Source organism: Quercus suber, unplaced genomic scaffold, assembly GCF_002906115.3.
Source record: "Quercus suber isolate HL8 unplaced genomic scaffold, Cork oak 2.0 scaffold_62, whole genome shotgun sequence".
NCBI classification, from domain to species: domain Eukaryota; kingdom Viridiplantae; phylum Streptophyta; class Magnoliopsida; order Fagales; family Fagaceae; genus Quercus; species Quercus suber.
The window spans coordinates 396,187-413,686 of record NW_027069527.1 but is presented as its reverse complement, the minus strand read 5'-3'; the positions used below and the strand labels follow the sequence as shown (position 1 = coordinate 413,686).

The following is a 17,500-nucleotide window of genomic DNA, read 5'->3' as shown; positions in this document are numbered from 1 at the left end:
ATCCCTAGCAGCAATTTTGCAGAGTTTATTATAGGCCTCTTGAAGATCTGCATCCTCAGAGAGTTCCCCATCAGAAGGGTTCTCTTCAACAGATATGCTTTCATTAACTATAGCAGTAGCAGTGAAAGCAATGAAATTTCCATCCTCATCACATCCGGACTCATCATCGAAAACCTCATTATCGCTAAGGGTTACAGCCATAGCTTTACCCTTAGTCCTTAAGAATGTAGGACATTCAGATTTCACATGACCATACCCTTGACAACCAAAACACTGAGGACCCAAAGAATTATTTGAAGATTGACCAACTTTTTCTTTAGGTTTTTCAAGGTTCTTAACCTTAGTGGGATCATTCTTCCTAAAATTTCTAGGTTTAGCAGTGTATGTACCTCTTGCCTTTCTGTTGGTATTTCTAAAAAAGTTTTTGAAATTTTTGGCAAGATAGGCAATCTTTGTAGCAGAGAGCTCATCATCAAATCCACCACCATCAACATCATCAACAAACTTAAGAGCCATTAATTTGGATTTGTTCACTTTAGGTAGGTCAGACTCATAGGACTGAAGAGATCCTACAAGCTCATCAACAGGGATGGAGTCCACATCCTTGCTTTCAGTGATGGCAGTCACTTTGGGTCTAAAGTCTCCAGTTAAGGATCTAAGAATCTTCCTAACAATTTTAGGTTGATCATAGACTTCACCCAAATTAAAAGCATAATTGACAATATCATTTAATTTTGCATAGAATTCATCAAAAGATTCATCATCAGACATTCTAATGCTTTCAAATCTAGAAGTCAATTGTTGCAATTTATTGATCTTAACTGCTTTTGTGCCTTCATGCACAGTTTGGAGGATTTTCCAAGCAATATGAGCAACCTCAACATTAGAGATCCTCTTAAATTCCTCCATGGAAACAGCGTTGAAGATGGCATTCATAGCTTTGCTATTGAAGCCAGCTACTTCTTTTTCAGAAGTTTGCCACTCACTCACAGGAGTAGTGGGCTTCTCCCATCCGTACTCAACGGAATTCCAGACTCTTTCATCAATGGATTTCAGGAATGCTTTCATCCTTACTTTCCAATAAGCATAGTTGTTCCCATCAAAGTGAGGAGGAACAAACAGAAAGTGTCCATGTTCCATGACAACAGGGATCAAGGATCAGCTTAAAGATCAAGAAATCTCCAACAAAAGAGCTACCTGCTCTGATACCACTTGGACGGTTTTAGACCCCTTAAAACAACCAGATTGGTTAGCCTAGATTAATTAGCCAAGTTGTTACTTAGTCAAATTATGCAATTCTAGGTTAAAGCAATCAAATAATCATATCAAAATAATAAATCAGCGGAATAATAGAAGATACAATGATATGATCACCCAAGAAACCACACGGTAAAAATCTGGGGAGGATTTGACCTAGCTATCCTCAAGGTAAACCTGAATCCACTATGCGAAAGAATCGAAGTTCATATAGAAGGACTACAAGCTCTCTGCTTGACTTCTTAATGCTACCCACTAGTAGAACTTACTGACACGACCACGTGCAAGCTCCGAATTCACGGACTCCTTCTTTCTTGGATTCTCTAATCAGCTACAAGCACCCGCGCTTGATATTCTTTAAATTTCAATGGTAGCAACCAAGTTGATCATCAAGCTATTGATACTATCTCTAACTTGAAAACGCTAAACTTTGTGTAAAGGAAAGCTCCTCTAGATCTCACAAGAGATTTACACAAAACAGCAATGTATGAGTAACAATACAACTGGAGCAACCCCCAAAAACGTGGCTAGGGTTTAGTTTATATACCTAGGGTAAAAACATAAAACCCTAAACGTTTAATGAAGTAGGGCTGAGTTGGAAATTCTGCAGAATAATCAACCTGTGCGATTTTCGATCGATCGAGTCTATTCTTCAATCGATCGAGCCAGGCCGAAAGTCCCAAGTACTTCTGCAGCCACTCGATTCCAACTTTACAATAATAAACCAACTTTGAGCAAGCCTAAACAAGACTAAATACATTGTTTTGATCATGGTTTGCCAACATTACAAATTAAAGTTCTAAATACATAAAATCCTAAGACCTTAGAACCTAACAGTTTTTGTTACAATTAAGGGAAAATTATTCAATACTTTGAGAAAAATGATTTTTTCTCTCACATGAATAGTGGGTTACTCTTGAAATATTATGTAATTATTCATCATTATGGAATCTAGATCCTCTCTAAGCAGGAAATATAATTTGATTGGCTAAATAAGCAACTACATTGGGTCTCAAATTGGGAGGGGTTTAATCCATATTAGATTAGTTTACTTTTAAAAATCTTAATTAGGTTTGAAGTTTGGACATGATACTTGTTAATCCACTACCATGTTAGTGATTTCCTTTCGCTATATATAGTTTGAGGATACAAGCCGAGGCAATAGCCAAGAATTTTACTAACACAGAAAAAGTGATGAGTAATGCTATTGATATTTAAAATTTTGCTACATAATATAACATACAAATTGATATATTATCAATTATGAATTTTTTTTAATATTTATTTATTATATTGTTGAAATGGTAACAAATTAACAATCACATTCATTGTAGCCATATCAATTTGTAAACACTTTGTAGTACTTTTAGCAAATTTTTAAAAGTAAAATGCTCTATCCTTTCCTATCCTTTTGGAAAATATTAAAATCATTTTCAATTTTATTACAAAAAGTTTACAAACAAACATAACAATAAGTCATTGGTGCAACATTAACAACATAATAAGTTATTATCTAAATTGGATTTTTGTGATTGATGACATACATATCAATCTATAAGAATTATACAATAATATTTATTGTATCAATCGATCCCTAATATCAATATTTCCTTTTTCCTTTATTTAGTACTTTTTTTCTTATTTTTTTATAGATACGACTTGATTTGAATTCAATAACAGCCTCTGGTCGATGGAACAATGTAGGCAAGGGAAGTCGGCAAAATGGATCCGTAACCTCGGGAAAAGGATTGGCTCTGAGGGCTGGGCACGGGGGTCCCAGTCCCGAACCCGTCGGCTGTCGGCGGACTGCTCGAGCTGCTCCCGCGGCGAGAGCGGGTCGCCGCATGCCGGCCGGGGGACGGACTGGGAACGACCGCCTCGGCGGTCTTCCCCGGGCGTCGAACAGTCGACTATGACAAAATTCCAATTAATTTTTAGTATAAAGAGGACAAATGATAATTGTATGGTCAGTTTTTGTTACCCAAGTCCCAAGGATATGGGTTAAAGGCCCAACAAACCCAGAACAATGAATTTGTAGAGAGTGGATTGAAGGTTTAGGCACTGGCCGGCGTTCACGAAGCATGAACCCCTTTCTTTCCTTGAAAAATACTTAGAGCAATTTACAACTGGGGGAGCCTCCTCGAACCATGGCCGAGGAGGCTTTCTCTTCCCCCCTTCCAAAGACCCCCAAAAAGCCCCCTTTACATTTTGCTCACATTTCTTATATATCCTCATCTTCTTCCTCCTGTTGATCATCTATTGGTCTTCCTCCTGACCGCCTATCCCATCAAAGGTCATATTTGTGCTCAAGTGGTTCACCCTAATCGATGTCGCCCTGGCAAGGGGTTACATCCCCATTAATGCGGCCAGAGGGGTTAGGTGAACGTATTCAATGCCGAGGTGACGGTTCGCCCAGAGCTTACCCTTCTCCGTACCGAGGTCTCGGACGACCGAGGATAGGGTCATCCTCGGACCCATCGTGCGTCCTCGGCGTGGGCCATTTGGGCCTGGGTTGAAATGGGTCTTGGCTACTCGATTTTCTGGCCCCACAATAATAATTAGTATTTGTTTAACTACTAATGATGTGTTAAAATCTATTCCACTCATTTCAAAATGGATGGATGTCATTTCAAATACTTTATAGTGGAGTCATTCTAAGAAATCTACATGATCATCATCTTATATATCGGATAGAATCAAGGGAAAAAAAAATCTTATATATCGGGTGGAATGTATAGGAAAATGTGAGAAGAACCAAGAATCAAGGTAAAAAAAAATAAAGGAACAAAAGAGAAAATAAAGGAAATTAAGAAGTTATCAGAGGCAAAATCAGGTCGCTGATTTGGTATTTCAATTACTTTGTTCATTATCATAATTTTTCCATTCTTCTATTTCTCTATGATCTTTTGCAATTTTTGTTACAATTAAGGGAAAATTATTCAATACTTTGAGAAAAAATGATTTTTTCTCTCACATGAATAGTGGGTTACTCTTGAAATATTATGTAATTATTCATCATTAAGGAATCTAGATCCTCTCTAAGTAGGAAATATAATTTGATTGGCTAAATAGGCAACTACATTGGGTCTCAAATTGGGAGGGGTTTAATCCATATTAGATTAGTTTACTTTTAAAAATCTTAATTAGGTTTGAAGTTTGGACGTGATACTTGTTGATCCACTGCCATGTTAGTGATTTCCTTTCGCTATATATAGTTTAATAATGAATGGTTGTAGGATACAAGCCGAGGCAATAGCCAAGAATTTTACTAACACAAAAAAAAGTGATGAGTAATGCTATTGATATTTAAAATTTTGCTGCATAATATAACATACAAATTGATATATTATCAATTATGAATTTCTTTTAATATTTATTTATTATATTGTTGAAATAGTAACAAATTAACAATCACATTCATTGCAACCATATCAATTTGTAAACACTTTGTAGTAAATTTGTAGTACATTTAACAATTTTTTAAAAGTAAAATTCTCTATCCTTTCCTGTCGTTTTGGAAAATATTAAAACTATTTCCAATTTTATTACCAAAAGTTTACAAACAAACATAATAATAAGTGATCAGTGCAACATTAACAACATAGTAAATTATTATCTAAATTGTATTTTTGTGATTGATAACATATCAATCTATAAGAGTTATACAATAATATTTATTGTATCAATTGATCCCTAATATCAATATTTCCTTTTTCCTCTATCTAATACTTTTTTTTTTTTTTTGATATGGCTTGATTTGAATTCAATAACTTCTGCTCTATAATGATTATTTTTTATCATCATAACAAAATATCAATTAATTTTTAATATAAAGAGTACAAATGATATATATATATATATATATTAAATATGGAAACTATTTTTTTCCTTTGTCTAATTAGTATATATATATATATATATATATATCTCTGCCTCTATCGTTATTCATTACCAACCATCCAAATATCTCTTTATTTGAACTCATCTACTCCTCCAAATTTCTGTGTGTGCGCGTTGAATCATGGCCTTGAATGAGCAAAAAGAAGAAATTCATGTGCTAATGGTGGCATTTGCCGCTCAAGGTCACATTAACCCTTTGCTTAGACTAGGAAAACGCCTTGTCTCTAAAGGCCTGCATGTCACCCTTGCAGTCACGGAAATATTTCAGCAACGCATGTTCAAATTTTCCTCCGTCACCACCACCAATTCCATCTCCGGAATCCAACTACTATTCTACTCTGATGGCTTTACCATCGAATATGACCGCAAGGCCAATATTGATCTCTACATGGAGACCCTAAATAAATTTGGACCCCTTAGCCTCTCAAACCTTATCAAAAATCACTTCCATGGTGAGCATAAAAAGCTTTCTTGCATCATCAACAATCCTTTTGTGCCATGGGTAGCTGACGTTGCTGAAGAGCATAAAATTCCATGTGCCATGCTATGGATCCAACCTTGTGCTCTCTATGCCATTTACCACCACTTTCATAACAACCTCCTCCAATTTCCTACTCCTACAAACCCAGACATGAGTGTTCAATTACCAGGCTTGCCATTGTTACACACACATGACCTACCATCATTTGTTCTTCCATCAAATCCATTTGGTAGTTTACCAAAGCTATTCGCCCAAGTGTTCAAAAACTTGAAGAAGCTTAAGTGGGTACTGGGAAACACATTCTATGAGCTTGAGAGGGAAGCCATCGATTCCATGGCTGAGCTTTGCCCAATAAGAGCTGTTGGTCCACTGGTCCCTCCTTCCATACTTGGTGAAGACCCAAATCTCGATATTGGCATAGAAATGTGGGAACCCCAAGAATCATGCATGGAGTGGCTCAATCATCAACCACCTTCTTCAGTTATCTACGTTTCATTTGGGAGTATCATAGTGTTATCAGGTAAGCAGTTAGTGAGCATTGCAACAGCCTTAAAGAACAGTAATCGTCCATTTCTTTGGGTGTTGAAACGTTCAGAAGTGCCAAAACCAGAAGGTGAAGAAGAATTGCCACCAGGGTTTTTGGAAGAAACAAAAGACCGAGGCCATATAGTAACTTGGTGTCCTCAAACAAAGGTTTTAGTTCACCCATCTATTGCATGCTTTTTAACGCATTGTGGTTGGAGTTCCTTGCTAGAAGCCATAGCTACAGGTGTGCCAATGATTTCATATCCTCAGTGGACTGACCAGCCCACAAATGCAAAGCTTATTGCTGAAGTTTTAAACGTGGGTGTGAGGCTTAAGCCTGGGAGTGATGGGTTTGTGGCAACCATGGAAGTAGAAAGATGCATTGAAGAAATTATGGCTGGGCCGAGATCTGAGGAATTCAAGAAAAACGTGGCGGAGTTCAAGCGGGCAGCACGTGCGGCGGTAGCCGATGGTGGGTCCTCAGACCGGAATATCCAAGATTTTGTGGATGAGATTATTGGCCATTCTGGTACGAGTCTTTGATGTGTTATGTAGCAAGTGTTTAGGTCCTTAAAGAAGGGTCAAAATTTTGTCTCATTTATTATATTCCACTCCATACTTTATATCATTTTCCTAACGAATGAATGACGTGTAGTGGGACAATGTTATTGGAGCTACTCATGAAAATGGTAAGGCAAGTGGTCCGGTTCTCCCGATTAAAGTCTTTAAGGACAATGATATATATGTTATAGTTACGTGCTAGAAACTTTTTGTAATAACAAATAATGCCATGAATCTTGGACATGTTATATATTACAATGAATCATTGAAATGCAATAATTAAGAAAAAGAGATGCAATGGTTTTTTGACTTTTTTTCTTGAAAAGTGTTGGAGCATTTTATTACTAAAATATTATTTTTATAAATTTATTAAATGATACGTTGGCAAATCAAATAATATAATGCGAGAGTTTTGTCTGATTACAGTCAGTATCTTTGTAAAAAATTGATACGGAGAGCGAATGCTAATTTATTTATAAGTGTGGAGAGTAATGCAAGGGAAAATGGTAAAAGTGAGGACATTAATCCTAGGAGGAGCAATATTTCTAATTGTCTCAAGATATTCAAGAAATTAAATAACAAAATTTAGTTATAAATTTGGTTGTAACCAATTGCTACAATTCTCACTAAAAAAATTAATTCATATTTTAAAAATCTAACCGTTAGATTTCATGTTTTTTATATCCTTAATACATATGTCAAAAATTCACGTCAATCAGATTTTATTTAATATTCAATCTATAAACCTTTTTTTTTACACATAATTTAATAATACAAAAAGTTAAAATTTTAACATTTAATTGATAATATAACTATTGATCTTTGATATTTTGGAAATTTTGTAAACATGGAAGATATAAGAAAAAAAAATGTTATTTTATAGTGGATTTGTCCAAATTTACATCGCATACAAAAATATTTAGTACAATTGTTGCCATTAGCTACAATCAAGTTTGTAACCAAATTTTGTCCTTCAAGAAATGGTTGTTGTAATTTTTTTATATTTTATTTGTAATTTTTTGTATTTTCACAAACAAAAGTCTTTCAATAAGAAGGGAAAAAGTTTATCTCCAAACCAATGTGGATAAAAAATTTCCCAACCCATGATGTAACGATTGATAAACTATTTACATATACTTTTAATCATATGACATATTTAATGAGTTATGTGAGTTATTTAAACTATAAGCATGCATGATCTTATGAGTTATCATATAATGAGTTAGAGAAGATTTTTCCAAACTAGGTTGAAAGAAAACCTTGTCACAATAACAATAACCTCTTGCATATTTAATTAGCATCTTATCTATAAACAAATTAGTGATAGAATTAGGATAAACACTTAGCTTTATATCTCTAAACAAAGTGATATTAGTAACTAGTATTTTTGATGAAGTGAGAGTAACGAGTAAAGTAATGATTGGTGTTAGGGTAATATTTTATTGTAATTGGCTAATTCTTTGACAAAAAGTATTTTACTTGTAATTGGGTAGATCTAAAACGGGTTTAGTACTTCAAGAAACATATTGTTCAAATCAAGCATTAAAGACATAAAGATTGGTCTAAGAAACAAGTGAAAAAAAAAATTTCAATAAGTCTCGACAAATGCCTGCTATCAAGACTTAATGTGAAGCTCAATAGATTGCTCGACAGCAGCTCAATCTATCGATATTTACGTTTTTCAATTTTTCTAGATCTAAATTTCGGCCAAGGATTTTGTATTTGCTCAGGGTTTCTTTTCTCACAACCCTAGATATATATAAGACTTATATTAAGAGACATTACACACGAATATAGAGATCAAGAGACTTATTTTCTCTGTGTGAAGTTATTACGTTTATACGTCATAAGGTTTTGTAACCAAGTGCTTGTAGATCTTCATTATTGATGAAGTGAAAAATTTTGCAGCCAACAACATCTGTTCAAATTGCTGGAATTAGTCATGTACTAGGATCCGTGCAAAGGGTTAGTCACAAATTGGAGGTTTGTGCATCAAAAGGAAAGAAGGCTACTACAAGATCAGTCCAATTGAGTATTGAAGCGAAGGTTCAACTGTAGGATAATAAGAGCCCAATCTGGTTCACAGACTAGTTTCTCCACACACACACACACACACACAAAAAAAAAAATCCTGAGAGGCTAGGACAGCAAAATATATATTATTAAACCACAAGTCTAATCAATAGGTGAACTAAATCATGAATTAAATAGACTAGAGGTTTAAACATATTGTTTCTTTTCTTCTTTTATTTATAATATATATATATATATATATATATATATAAGTTTTTATGCGATTTGATAATATATGTCATCCCTTCGAAAACCCTAATTTGTTCACACATGTCAAGAATGACCGCTCGTGTAGTCATTCTTTTTGGTGGGTTTGGGTCTTACTCTTTAAGCCCAATATATTCAGAGGGTTCTATGGACCTAAATGGCTAGTTTGGGGGTTTTCGAGGCCTATGTTAGTTATTGTATCCACATGAGGGCAGGAATTTTTGTTCAAGTAATACAGACAAGGGATATCTTGTGAAACTAAAGGGGCTTGTGGAATACGGCCCATCCACAAAGATTGATGTTGAGTTGGTAACTATATATACGCGGATTATGTCGTTTTCAATCTTATGGAATTAAGGGTAACACAATACTTATATGTCAGGAGCCAGAATTTCAATTCAGTGGGAACAACCTACAACACGAATATAGAGACCAAGAGACTTATGTTCTCTGTGTGAAGTTACTGCGTTTGTACGTCATAGGGTTTTGTAACCAAGTGCTTGTAGATCTTCATTATTGATGAAGTGAAAAATTTTGCTGCCAACAACATCTGTTCAAGTTGCTGGAATTAGTCATATACTAGGATCCGTGCAAAAGGTTAGTCACAAATTGGAGGTTTGTGCATCAAAAGGAAAGAAGGCTACTACAAGATCAAGTCCAATCAAGTATTGGAGTGAAGGTTTAACTGTATGTTGGTATTTTGGGATAGGCCATGGTAGTTGGTAAAATTCTTTATACTTGTAATCACTTGATTGTTGTTTAGTAGATTTTTAGAAGTTGTGACCTTAAAATCACTTACTGGGATTTTTGCCTTGCAAGGTTTTTCTCATTTGTCAACAAATCACTATGTCTAATTTATTTCTCACTACATTTAGTTTAATTAGTGATTTGTTAGTGCCTTCACGAATTTGCATATAATTGAACTTAATTAATCAACTTAGATAATTAAATTAATTAACCAGAATCAAGTTATTTTAACCCAACAATTGGTGTATGAAAATTTATCTAAATTATGGGGGAAATTATTTGATTGACTCGGTGTACAAGCTGGCCTTGTCCTGGAGAGTCTGGACCATTAATAAAGAAATATGACAAAGGGCTAAAGTGTTATGGGCAATGTCAATGTCATCCCAGTAAAGTGATTGATTCAAGTTTGGGGATAATCTGCTATGGGCTAAAAGTTTTATGGGCAATGTCAATGTCATCCCAGTAAAGTGATTGAGTCAAGTTTGGGGAATCTGCTAGGGCCTAAAAGTTTTATGGGCAATGTCAATGTCATCCCAGTAAAGCGATTGAGTCAAGTTCGGGCATAATCTGCTATGGGCTAAAAGTTTTATGGGCATTGTCAATGTCATCCCACTAAAGTGTTATGGTTCTTTTTGTTTTGAATTTGTAGTTGGCTGGGCCTAGTTGTATGATTTGTTATGGCCTATATTGTACAGTTTGTAATTACAATTTACAGAGTCATCCAAAAACCAAAAAATAAAAATAAAAAATTTGCTCAGGTTTGGCCTTTCTAGCAAATCGGTTTAGCCCATTAGTAGTTGGACTACTGCTAATGGACCTTGAAATCCTGACTCAACCGCTCAACCCAGAAGATCACAGCCGGTTTCAAGTGGTCAAATATTTTATTCAGGAGTTAAAAAAGAGGACACGCCTTTAACCTTTCCCATGCCTAATGTTGAAATTAAAGGTGAAATAGAAAATATTATGGTGCACAGAAGCATAAAAGAAAAAAAGAACAAATGGAAAAAATGTGGTTCGGCCTGACAGCCTACTTTCTCATAAGAAGTTTTTAAAGCTTTTAAGGCAATATTGTTAGTTGTTACTATATGATCAAGAGTTATTTATGAGTTTAGGCTAACTCTAGATGTACCTACAACATATTTGGACCTCTTGATCATTATACATAAACCCAATATAATATCATTAACATCTAAAGCCAAAACATTTCAAGTTTACACAAGAATAAAAACAGTAGATAGGCATAAAGGTAAAGGGAACTTCTAAACAAAATTAGTAAATTACAAACAGTAAAAACACACACAGACACCTATGATATGTAAATCAAAATATTTTATTCCATTGGCTTTGTATTAATTACTGCTTTTCTTTTTTTTTTTGGGCCTTGGCAAACATAGAATCGAGAAGAAGGAGAACTAATTCTTAGAAACTTTTTTTTTTTAAAGCAAAATATTCAGTGCTTTAACATAAATGACATAATTTCATAAGAGTTTGTACTTCAAATTTCTTTTTGTCTATTTTTGAGTGTGAAAGTGCCACTTTGCAATTTTTTCAAATAATAAGTAAATTTTATGTTATTAAAAATAGGATATTTTATTATTCCACTAACTATGTATATAAGAAAACTCATAGAACTAACAGAACAATCGATAGAGTTTGTTTTTGAAATTGTAGGAACTAAAATTGCTCATTTGAAATATTAAAGATTAAAAGTATTCATTGTGGGAACTTTAAAAATCAACAATGTATTTTATGAGCTTATTAGTAGGAAAATTGATTACATTATTTATAGTCAATGTGATCTTTTATTAAATGGATAATGATCATCACACACAATGTATACGTACATAATGCACTATGCGAGCTAAAACCAAGTTTTCAAAATACAATTTCAAAAGCATGTGTGCCACAGTGTGCAATGAGCTAGCTACGTTCAGCAAGATTTATGCGATGTCAAATATGTCAAGGTGGTGTGAGTGACGGTACTAAAGTATTTATTCATGTCTGAATATGTGCAACACTTTTATTAAACTTTCTACTTTTGTAACTAAAAGTTACTTTATATGGTCAATGGCTTTTTCTTTTTGTTTTCATCATGAAGTAGTTGGGTTTTTATGTTTGACTTGTTTGTATAATATGCACTATATATATAGCCTATTTAGATTCTTCCCTTCCCTAAATACCTCTATAAATTTGTTAGAACTTCAGGTTATATCCTATTTCCCCATTGAAGAGCAGCGGGAGCTACTCACATTTTCATAGACCACTTTACAGTTTTCAACTACCTTTTCTTTCTTTTTTTTTCTTTTTTTTTTTTTCCGAAACTTTTCAACTACTGTTCTTAGAGATAGGCTATATCCTCTGCTACTCTCATTTCATGCCCTTTTACCCAACAACCCTTCAACTCTAAATTTTTTTTATTTTCAAAACATTTTATCATTAATACCTTAAAGAATGCATGATTCACATCACGTAAGGTCGTTTAATTGTTAGCCAAATATATTAGCTGCGAGTTATGACTTGCCAGTACAAGGTCATTTAATTGTTGTCTGCTTTGAAGTGCAAGAGCTAGCACGCGACCAAAGTAGCATCTTTGATAAATTGCATGTTCCTTGCTCCCCAATGAAATAGTTACAAGTTACAACTATTAATATTATTATAATTTTCAATATTTAGGTTGAGCACCTTTCATCTTGGTCGGATCTCACTTTGAAAGAGTAGAATAATCATTGTACATAATATATTTATTATTTTTAAGTAAATGAGATTTTTTTTTTTTTTTTAAAATTTTTCTTTCTTAAAAAAAAAAAAAAGAAGAAGAAAAAAGAAAAAAAAAAAAAAAAAAGAGCATATATTGTCCATGTATAGATGATTTCCTTTTGTAGAATATTTTGTTAACTTTAATTATGTATTGTAAAGTTGTTATTTACAACTATGTATTTTGTTGGCTTTTATTCCGTGCCAAATTTGATTGTAATTAATTTCAATCATTTATACCCTGTATTTATTATGGGATTTGTTGTAAGGGTTGTGTGATAAAGAGAGTGTGTGAAGACTCAAACATTTGGAGGCTGAAGGATTCTCGCAGGTATGTCACGACTTAGATTCCCGCAAAGTGAAACATGTATCATGTACATGCTAAAATGCGAAGAGTCAAGCCAAATGAAGACAGTTGTGTCTTGCGAGTATTTCGCGGGTAAAGCCTTCCCGCGAGACACCCGTGAGACAATCTACTCTGCCAGCCTGTACTGACTAACTCACACTTTTTGCACCTATCCTATATATACCCTCATTACCCACAAATGTTGAGGGAGGCTTCAGAGAGAAAACCCTAGTCAAACACATTGGGAATTAGAGATTGTCATCCCCACCTTTTTCTATACACTTGCTTGTGGTATTTCCTCAATTTTTTCCTCTCCATTTCCATACCATTGAGAGGTTGATAGTCCAAACACTTACCTCACCCTTTGAGTGTGTTGAATGACGTTTTGGTGCTGCTGGGAAGTATTGGAAGAAGCCTGGAATGGCAGATGCAACATGGAGCTTGTTGCGGGATCCGGAGAACTAGACAAGACACGGTTCCGAGAAGCCTTGTTAGAGTAGGAGCTTGGAGGGCTTAGGTGCATCGGGTAGATTACGTTTGGAGGGTCTCTTGCTAATCCATGTATCCCAACTGATTGTCTAGTAGATCGATTTTCGCTTGGAGGGCGACGAAGAGGTTTTTCGCCGATTTCTTCGATTTCCTCTTCAAAAACACGTCTTGGTGTTTTCTATATTTGCATCTTTCTTCCCTACTCTTTTATATTCCATTATACTGTTGTGTTGCTTAGTTTATGGATTAGAGTAGCTTATTTGTTCATCTGCTCGCATTTACACTATTTCGCACTTTGTATCAAGTTAGTGTAAAATCTATCGAGCCGTAACTTTTATTGGAGAGTCTAAATTGCTTTTGTGTTTTCAACACATTTTCGAGCTTTCAATTGGTATCAGAGTGGGTACACTCGCTGTGGTTTAAATATCTAAGTGTGATCCTTGACCCTATTTGAGATGGACCGGTCTCAATCGCTCAATGTTCCACCATTTTTCGATGGGAACAATTATGCTTTCTGGAAAGTCAGAATAAGAGCATTTTTATGCTCTATAGATGATACCCTTTAGGATGCGGTTGAGATTGGTTGGACCAAGCCAACGGATCCTAAGTCCACTTGGGATAAGGCAGCTCTCGCAGCAGCCAATGCTAATAATAAAGCATTAAATGCTATTTTTTGTGATGTGTCTCCTGATGAATTCCACAGGATCTCTCATATGACGGTAGCCAAGGAAGCTTGGGGGATTTTGGAGATGACATATGAAGGTACAAAGAAAGTTAAGGACACAAAACTTCAGATGCTTACCACAAAATTTGAAGAGCTCAAGATGGGGGATGATAAATCATTTGATTCATTCTATGGGAAGCTCAATGAAATTGTAATTGCTAAACTCAATCTTGGGGAGAAAATTGAAGATACTAAGGTGGTGAGAAAAATTTTGAGGTCCTTACCGAAAAGCTTTCGGGCAAAAGTCACAGCCATAGAGGAAAGCAAGGATTTAGATGAAATTAAGATCCAAGAGCTCATTAGATCACTTCAAACGTATGAGCTTGGACTACCTTCTCATAAGACGAGTAAATCGCTTGCTCTTAAAACCATCACCGAAAGAATGGATGTTCCTTCTAAAGAAGATGGAGTGGAGAAGGAAGTAGTATATCTTGCAAAAAACTTCCAAAAATTCCTGAAGATGAAGAACAATGGAAAACCATTCAACATAGGGAAATTTTCATCTTCAAGAGGTGATAGGAAAGAGTTTACGAGGAAAGAAGGGAATGATTCTCAACCTTCTTCAGACATTGTTTGCTATGAGTGCAATAGCCATGGACATCTAAAGAAGGAGTGTCCAAATTTTCTGAGGGGAAAAGGCAAGGCTTATGCCACGACGCTCAGTGATTCAGAAACTTTTGATTCTGACTCAGAAGAGAGCTGTGACGGAGAGGGAAACTACTTCGCCTTCATGACCATTGCTCATGTGGAGTCATCGGATGATTTGGGTGCACTTGTGAAGGAGCTTGTTGAGCATTCTGATTCAAAGTCTATTGGGATTGTGGAAGAATTAGATGCTGAAGATGAAGAAAATACAGCTAATCTTCAAGAAAATTACACCTTACTACTTGAGAAGTCGGGAGAGTATTCCAGAGTAGCCAAGGCAGCTGTAAGGAAAATGAAGAAAACTGAGGAAGATTACAGAAGTCTCTTGATCAGATATAAAGAGGCTAAGTGTGAGATTGAGACATTAAATGGTGAGCTGTCTGAAGCATATACGAAGGTGAGATTTCTTGAGCAAGAGGTTGTGCAAGCTTATGCTAAGATAGAGAGAGTCTCCTCTTAGAAGTTAGAAGATGTTATATCATCTCAAAAACCTTCTTCAGACAAATTCGGGTTAGGATACACCGGAGGAAGCTGCTCATCAGCCAAAGTCACCAAAGGAGTAAAGTTTATGAAGGCAAATGAGACGGTTGTTAAAGAGCCCATTCTTGGGAAAGATGAGGATGTAAAAAAGAAGAATGTGGCTGAGTAACGAATGGTGAATAAGCCCCGAAATCAGTCTATGGCTAGACATGAAACTAGAGGAAGATCTCTCCCAAGATCACAACAGAGTCCCAGAACAGATTATGTGTGTCATTATTGCGGATTGCAAGGACATACCAGACCCAATTGTCAAAAGCTGAGATCAAACAACAATGCAAGCGCACCTCGATCACGAAAAAGGAGAAATGACATGAGAACTTGGGGTGGTGAGCAACGAAGAAGTCAAAATCGTGATCCCGGTATGACGGATGTGATGAAAATGATCGATGCCTTCACCACTTGCTTGGAGAGGTTCACCAGAAAGTTTGAAAGTCCAAACTCTTGTACCCAATCTGTCAAGGATATCACCCCAAACACATGTGATGTGTGGGTGAAGATGGGTACTCATGCATGAGCATTATAACATGTCCATGCATAAATTCTTTCAATGTTTAAGACTTTTGTTGTTGCATCATTTCATGCATTGCTTTCTTTTTGCTGTTGTTCTTTTATCCGGTTGGTTTGTACCAGCTGTTTTTGTTGATCTTACTTGTCTTGTTCTGTTTTTGGTGTGTTCAAAAATTTAAAAACTCATAAAAATTGAAAAATCTCAAAAGTTTGATCACTTGTTTTATGTGTGTCACATGTGAGTTTGGCCTAGTACCTTCGTACTTATGGCGTAGTGCATTTACGATCATGGCTTGTCTTATATGCACTCAGTTCTTTGTGGAAGAAATCTTGAACACTATGTGTGACTATTGTAAACAGATTTTCAAGCTTGTCATGAATAATTGGTCAATAGTCTTGTTGGTCTTGATACTTGCATAGACTTGTGTCTATATCTCTTCCCACTTTATTTTTATGTTTTGCAAAAAGAGCTCACCAAGTGTAAATCTCCAAATGAAAAGAGATATTGAGCTGCAAAAGCCTGTTGCACACACTAGTATTCGACTAGGAAAAAGGGAAAGCGACTCTTCTTAATGTTTTTTTTGAGATGCTCAAAAAGCCAAAGGCTAATCATTAATGTTGAAATATCATAAATTTCAAGCACCAATCTCCAAATGAGATGCTCTTGTCCAATCAAAATTAATTGGACCTATTGTTATGCCTTTTGTAGAAGCCAAATGAAAAGCTTCTAAGCTTAATATTCAATGTGTGGGAGGTCGTATATACTCATTTCTAGAATGGAGATTGTCCACTTGATTTCGTATCAGTTGTGTATGACTCGATTGAATTGATCATTGAAGTTTCGCTCTGGTCTATAGTCTATTCCTCATTTGATACTCACACACAACACACAAGACTTTGATTCAATTAATGCCTATCTCATTTGTGTGATTGTACATGTTCAAATGTGACGTGTATGCTCAAAAACTGGTTGATCAAACCCAAAAAGATTTTTGAGTTTTTTATTTGTTTTTGGAAGTGATTTTATACTTTCGTTTTTTTTGTTTTTGTTCAAAATGCATTTTTGTGTTTTACATAAGCTTTTATGCTTCAGTGGCCATTTCCGCAGTTGTCTCGCGACTGTGTCACTACTCTCTAACCCGCGAAAAACGGTGTTTTCAGTTTTATATTGCTGATGTGACAGTTTTTCGAATCAAAACATTTTCCCCCACTCAAACTCCTTCGAACTCTTTTCAACCCAAATCACTATTCCATTCAATCCCTTTCAATCCAAGCATCTTTTCTGCATTTTCCTCTACAAGGTATGTTTCATAAACAATTCTTTTTAAGCTTTTGCTTAGATTATGCAGATTTTTTGTTAGGGTTTTGATATTTGGGGATTTTCGAAAATTTGTGTTGGTTTTCAAAATTGGGTGTATTTTTGTCAAATCTTTTAATTGGGCTGTGTCCCATTTGATGTTTGTGTATCTGTGTTGGTCCCTTGTGGCATTTTCACATGTATTTAGGCTAGTTTTTGCCATGATCATGCATTGCTCATACTTAGAATGTGTTTATGCACATGAGGTGTTTGCTAAAATGTCCGAGTGACATTTTTATGCCTATTTTATTTCATATGAGTTCCTTTTTTTAATTTCCATATGTTTAACCTTACTTTACTTGATTTGGTCTATATTCATGGGTTTCCTACACTTTGCTCATGATGCACTCACTAGGCACACACCTAGGCACCCTCTAGGCACACCCC

At 35.3% G+C, this 17,500-nt stretch overlaps 1 protein-coding gene across 1 annotated transcript; it reads left to right on the top strand.

Moving 5' to 3' along the window:
• The first annotated feature begins 5,223 nt into the window (after positions 1-5,223).
• LOC112015190 (limonoid UDP-glucosyltransferase) lies at positions 5,224-6,884 on the top strand. Its single transcript, XM_024047564.2, has one exon. It carries the CDS (start codon positions 5,279-5,281, stop codon positions 6,704-6,706), a length of 1,428 nt encoding a protein of 475 aa, XP_023903332.1. The 5' UTR covers positions 5,224-5,278; the 3' UTR covers positions 6,707-6,884.
• Positions 6,885-17,500: the final 10,616 nt, after the last annotated feature.